At 36.0% G+C, this 6,922-nt stretch overlaps 1 protein-coding gene across 1 annotated transcript; it reads right to left on the bottom strand.

The window, feature by feature from the left end:
• Positions 1-515: 515 nt before the first annotated feature.
• On the bottom strand, positions 516-6,560 carry LOC143625621 (plastidic glucose transporter 4-like). Its single transcript, XM_077095906.1, has 12 exons — positions 6,479-6,560; positions 6,290-6,416; positions 6,152-6,219; positions 5,593-5,725; positions 5,422-5,521; positions 5,235-5,347; positions 4,490-4,737; positions 4,258-4,404; positions 4,107-4,180; positions 3,931-4,019; positions 1,638-1,752; positions 516-699 (listed from the first exon to the last, which is right to left on the bottom strand). Exons 1-12 carry the CDS (start codon positions 6,558-6,560, stop codon positions 517-519), a joined length of 1,479 nt encoding a protein of 492 aa, XP_076952021.1. The 3' UTR covers position 516.
• Between the last annotated feature and the right edge of the window lie 362 nt (positions 6,561-6,922).

Genomic DNA, 6,922 nt, shown 5'->3' with positions numbered 1-6,922 from the left:
AAGAATTTGAAAATATGGACGGGAAATGTAGGAAACATAAAAAAACTGTCTCTCAAGACGGTTTTTTGAATAAAAAAGATTTGAAAAAATATGGACTTTTGTTCCAAGATTACAAAATAATTTGGACTTGCACGGCATTATTCCCCAAATCTCGTCTTTTACCTGACTTTCTTTCAAAATTTGGCCTGCTTCCTCTTTATTTTTATCTTTTCTCAAAGCGTCTTGCAAGTCCAAATTATAAAAGATTTTGAAGAAAAAAGGGCTAAAATGGGAGTTCTCTCTCTAAAAAGGGCTATTTTGAGAATTTTCTTTTATTAAGTAACCTGGCCCAACCCAAACTAAGGATTCTCAGAGTATCAAAAATCCGAACACCAAGTAAAATAATGATGACAGAGACACCATAGAATAGAAAAAAGATCTCGGATCCGCCATTTGCATTGCATTTACTACATTTCATTTCATATTAAGATCAATTAAAATAAACATTACCATGAAAATGTAAATTTGTTAAGTCCTTCATATGGGTGGGCTAAGTTGACGTTCAATGTCTTCCAATGATCGCCCCTTGGTTTCAACAACTTTAGAACCTATGTACATAACAGCAACAACACAAATGCAACCGAATCCAAGGTACACTTTGCTTATGCCAAATGTAGTCACCACACTCAAGAAACACAACCCGATAAAGAAGTTTGCTATCTGATCAACCGTAAAGTAACCGTTTGTTACTTGTTAAGTCCATATTAGAATTACAAGTGAGCAGAAAAACCGAGCCCGTCCAGTTGGCTTGTTTAATCTTTTCTTATGAATCATATGCTATATCTCAAGAAAGTTTTGCTATACATCTTTTTTATAAATAATGTATTAATGCAAAATATATTAACTGCATTTACTGACTGAAATTAATTTGAATCCAACCACGATTAGAGCTGTAAATTAACCGAGCATTAACATTAACGAACCATTCATTTGCGTTCGCTCGTTTTATAAATGAACAAACAAGAACAAGGAATTTTTTTCGATTAAATTAAATGAACAAATATGTAAAGAGGCCGCGTTCGTTCAATTGTGTTCACGAACGTTTAGATTTTTGTTCATTTATATTTCATCTGTTCATGTTCATTTGTTTGCGTTCACTCATTAAAGGTTTTTATATTTTTTAATTTATTAAACTTACATTTAACCTTTGATTAATTATTAATTTGTATTTAAGTTTATAACCTTAAGAATGTTGATTTTTATTTTTCAAATCAACAAATGTTTGTTTGTTTGTTTGTGTATGTGACCGTTTGTGTTCGTTTATGAACTTAACGCGCAAAAACAAATGAGCACGAACAAAATCATTTTCTTAATGAATGAACGCGAACAAGAAGAAATCTTCGGTTATGTGTTCGTGAACCGTCCGTTTGTCAGGTATATGCTTAACGAACAAACATGAGCAAGGTATCGTTCAGTTCGGTTCGTTTGCAACCCCTACCCAAGACCAAAGCAGGTGGTTAACCCAATCATCTTCCAATAACCAAATCAACCGCATCGTTTACAACCAAATATGATCGGTTATGAAAACCCCATAACCGAATCGAATCGAACCATGCTCACCCCTAATTTAAACATTGTTTATTCGATTCACAACTTACCCAATGCATACAAAGTGACAATGCAACTGCTTTTGCTCGTATTCTGGAGGCAAAGATCTCTGGTAGTAACAGAGCCGGGACGGGCCCCGCACCAAGTGAAAATGACAGCACGTACCTGTTAATTAGTTACCATTTTACCATGATCAACCAACATAAGCATGATTCTTTTATGATTTTTTTTAAAAGTATTAAGCCTAGGCCTGCAAATGAGCCAAGCTTCAGTGAAACGTTCGACTGGAAGTTTGTTTATATTCGTTTATTTAATAAACAAATGAGCATGAACACATTTCCCATTGTTCACTTATGTTTGTGAACGCTCATTTATGATCATTTATGACTTTATGTTTATTAGTTTATATTCATTTATGTTCGTTTGTTTATGTTCGTTAATGTATACATTTAAACTTTTTAGTTCGTTACAATTTGTTCAATTGTTGTTCACGTTTACTTTAATTGGTTTTAGCTAGTTAGGTTCATGCATCTACATGACTACATTTAGTTATTTTCGTTTGTTTACATTCGTGAACCGTTCATTTATATTGTTAACGAAAAAACATAAATGAACACAAGTATATTCATTTTGTTTACGAACAAAAAAACCACGCTCATTTAGTTTTTTTGTGTTCGATCGTTTGCTAAGTTAAAAGTTAAACAAACAAACAAACACAAGCATGCTCCTTTCGTGTTCATTCAGTTCCTTTACAAGTCTAATTCCAACATAGTGGGCGTTGTGGGTGGTGGAGGCACCCCAAAGCGCAGGGTACACCGCCGCCCCGGGTGCTTTGGGTTAAAAATGAGGGTTGGCTGTTTTTTGTAAAGCGCCGGGGAGGGTGATGATTTTAAAAAAAGTAGTTGTTGTCAACGACTCATTTCTAAAGGAAAAAAAAAAGAAAAACAAAGAAACAAATTAGTTATCAAAATCTACACCCTATATAACCCAACTAGTCAGCATTTTTGCATTTTTTAAACACAACTCTTTCTCCCATTATATACAAAAAAAATATTTAAATTTTAACAAAAAATTCAGCACAATATGAATCCATTCAACCCGTCAATGTTCGGTTTTGGGCAATTTGCATCCAATCAACGCCTGAACATCACCAAACCGACTCAACCGAACACCACCCAAGCGAGTCAACCAACCCCCAACTACCCGGTCGGTGTTTAATTCGACCCGAACATGATGTCGTACATGCAATTTTTAGGGATGCCCGACTTACAAGTCGGTGTTTATAACCAAATGGGTGTTGGTTCAACTATAAACATGCCGGTGACATAAGATGAGACAGTGACGGAGACGCAAATAGAGCCGGTCACACAAACCGGTTCGAGCAAAGGTAAAAAAGCCAAAGGTCAAATCTTTTAGGGGGTTTACCAATGGATTTTTAACAGGTGGGGTAGTGGTGCGAATGATGCGAACATAATTTCGGCGGCGTGGGTAGAGTACCAAAATACTAGAGGGCTTATAATTACATGAAGTGTTGGCATCATCTTTGTGATCAACCTAAGTGGGGCGCCGTATCCCCCATCGGGTCCGGAAGTAGGCGATGACCAAAAAGGTCCAAAACCTCGTCCTCGGTTGATCTAGAAACGCCAAAGTCCGATGCTCGAAACTTCAACTTCAACTTAAACGATATTGATTTTGGTGATAATGAGGATGAGTATGCGAAGATGCCTCGACCGGGCGGTAGAAGAAGTCGTGGAAAGGGGAAAGAGGTGGGGTCGTCGTCGGTGGGTGCGAGTGTCGAAATGAAAGAAGAATTCAATGAAATGAACCGTCGACTCGCTGTTATACACGACCTTGGGAATCAACGTTTTCAACTAATGCAACAAACTTCTCAACCGATAAAGAGTTCGCTGAGATATTGAAAGAGAGGCAAGTGGACAAAGATCTCGCCTTTTTGAAGGAACCGATTGACCACCTCACCGGATATGCCCGGGCTCTAGCCCAATTAAAAGGTGATAACATTATGAAAAAATATAAGCTTGATAACTAATATTTTTGAAGTACTATTTATATATTTTTTTTTATTTTAACGAAGTGTTTTAATTTTAATGTAAATTTTTTTATTTATTTTATTTAATGAAATTTTATTTGTTTTAATCTTATTAAAAATTGAATAAAAATAATAATAATAATAATAATAATGAGGTCATGATTGGGAGGGGCTCCATCCACTACACCCTTTTTTTTGCAAAAAAGCCCCTATGGTGACATGGCGCAAATGCCTCCATAAGGGCTCCATCTACTACACATGGTCTAAGGTTAAAAAAAGTCAGCAATTTGACTCACAAGACAGTTCCAATGACAGCAAGCGGTCCAGAGTAAGGTGTTAGAATCTCCCAAGTGAATGACAAAGAAAGCAGCAGCATTGAAGCAGCCTTGATCCAAATAAAATTCACTTAAATTTAAATAAAAAATGAAAACGAAATAAGTCGATTTTTATGTCGATGTGAATCATATGATACCATTCCTGTAAAGCTTGTGATGAGAAGCGTTTTACGTCCTTTTTTATCCATCAAAGAAGACGCGATTACCGTGCCTGAAAAAAGTCAACTACAGGTCAACTATGATGCTAAAGCTGTTTTTAGCGAATAGTAAAGATCAAGCTTATTCTACCGAAGACATTGGCTGCCCCGACTAAAGCACTTGCCGCCACATCAGATGTAACTCCAGCACGACGAAAAACAGAAGTAGAATAATATACAACAGCATTTATTCCAGCCAATTGTTGGAATAAGAAAAGGGTGGCACCAACACTGACAACTGTCATTAAACGATTAACAATTAGTTGCTACTAATCAAACTTAATCCTATGCAATGAACTCCAATTTAGGTGTTATTATAATACCTTTGAAATACCGGGAACTGAAAAGGTCAAACCAACCGGCATCTTGTTTTTCTGAACCTTGACCCGATGCATTTAAATCTTGCATAAGCTCGGTGACCCTATTCTTTCCATGTAATATTCTAATTGCTTGCTCGGCTTGTGACATTTTTCTTTGCTGAACGAGCCAACGAGGACTCTCGGGGGAAAACATCATTCCCAGTGCAAGTAAAACAGAGGGGATAACGGCAATGCCAAACATTGTTCTCCACCTAATATATTAACGTTAACTGTTTTATCCCCTATATAGATATTTAATATTTCCATGTACATGTGAAACTAAAAATTTTATATAATGAATATTAATTACTTTCTTTTGTCACAGCTTTAAATATAATAATGTTTATCATGTAATTATATATATTTAGTGTGAACTTCAATGCATAATATACAATGCTCATCAACCACGATTTGCAAAAATATGTAATCTTGCAGGTTTATAGGGGGGTATGAAATTCTTCTATATATTTAAGATATTAAATAAAAAAATATATATTTGTATAAATAATAGTCTGCTTTAGGCTTGCGAGCCTAGTCAAACTTGATATGTGAAGCTTGGGCTCGTTCTCATTAACTAAATGAGCTTAGCATAACCTCGGTTTGAGCTTTAAGCGAGTCAGTATAAAGGTAGTTTATGAGCGGCTTGGCTTATTCACTTACACCCTTAGTTTGAATATATATAAAATGTACATATGATTAAGCCAATTACCATATAGGGTTTCGAGCTAAGGGTAATCCAGCTACCAAAGCCGCAAGAATCCCAATGCAAATGAATAACTGATTGATGGATCCAAGCGTGCCCCGAATTTCAGTTGGCGAGATCTAAAAAACACGCTGACCAAAAAGTCAGAATTGTAAAGGTGTTGACCAGAAAGTCAGAAGACGTAAATGATTACCTCGGATATATACAGAGGGACAATAGCAGATGATATGCCAATTCCAATGCCAGAAAGTAAACGGCCTATTATCATGGTTTTAACGTTCTTTGCTGTCGCGCTGGAAAAGTTTATCATGTTATGTTTGATTTATACATGAAAATGTTACAAAAAGTTAAAAGCATATCTAACCAAAGAATAGCTCCAACTGTAAGGGGGATTGCATCCAATATGAAAGTTTTTGTTCTACCAAAACAGTCTGCAAGTGATCCCCCTGTAAACGAGCCAACAGTGGCACCAGCGAGAAGCGTGCTAACAACCCATCCTGCAATGATAATAATAATAACAATAATAATAATATTACCCGCCATTCGGTGTACGATTCGTTTAACCCATTTATTACAACTCGTTTAAAGCCTACTTAGCGCACTCACCACTTGATTACATCACATTTGTAAACCGAAAACCTGTTTGACTCGTTTAAAAAAGACAAGTCCAGACATAATCCGTATAAATATAATCAGGTTTTGCACGCTTAATCCGACAACCTGTTTGACTCGTTCAGAAAAGGACAGGTCCAGACATGACCCGTAAAAAATAATCAAGTTTTACACCCACCAACCAGTTTACGACCCGTTAACCAACCCATATTTTACACTCGCGTGAACCCATTTGTTTACAACCAATTTAATCACCAACCTTTTTGACTCGTACACGAGTGCCAACATACTACTAATTGAAAACAAGTTACCTTGTAGAACAGTGTTTTCCACAATACCAAGATCTTTTGCAAGGTATTCTAGTGCTCCATTAACCACACTGAAATAATGATATAAATGATCAATTTTAATAATATGTAACAATCTTAATAAATTGTTAATGTACATACCCTAAATGATATCCAAACAATATGGCTCCAAGACTAGCAACACCAACATATGGCAAAACTGAACCACAAGAGTTTGACTGGCTCTTGAGAAGAGAACTTTCTTCGATATCTCCATCTAGAACATTTGCTGCTAATTAGTTTATACATTTTCATCAAACAGAAATTGAAGCCGTAAATCGAATGACAAACCAGAAATTTGGGACTTGTGTGATCTGGGTTTTGCAGATGATCGAAACACGCTTCCACCTACACGGCCAAGCTCAAGGCCCATGGGATCCGACCCGAAACAACTCATGCACACGCTGATGATTAACCTAGGCTTTTCAACATGTACTTTACTTTTATGCCTTCTATTCAAACTTCCACATAGAGTCAAACACACTGAAAGAAAATATGTGGCAAAAGTCAACTCGTAAATTATCTCTACGTATTATTTTTGTAGATGCTGTTTGTTTTTTTTTTAAACAAAAACTGTCTATAATCTGATTTATCTGATTTTATGTCTGCAACTCAAGATGTGATCTGAATGTCTGTAATCTATAAATATAATACTGTTTGTTTTACAAACTGGATATCGTCTGCATAAACTGGCCTATCATACATATCACAGTAGATAAAGTTTATTTAACGTAT

Source organism: Bidens hawaiensis, unplaced genomic scaffold (assembly GCF_021521415.1).
Source record: "Bidens hawaiensis isolate Kalapana, Puna unplaced genomic scaffold, B.hawaiensis_p1.1 tig00004151_1, whole genome shotgun sequence".
In the NCBI taxonomy this organism is placed as follows: domain Eukaryota; kingdom Viridiplantae; phylum Streptophyta; class Magnoliopsida; order Asterales; family Asteraceae; genus Bidens; species Bidens hawaiensis.
The sequence above is the reverse complement of the archived record's forward strand: the minus strand, read 5'-3'. Positions and strand labels throughout refer to the sequence as shown.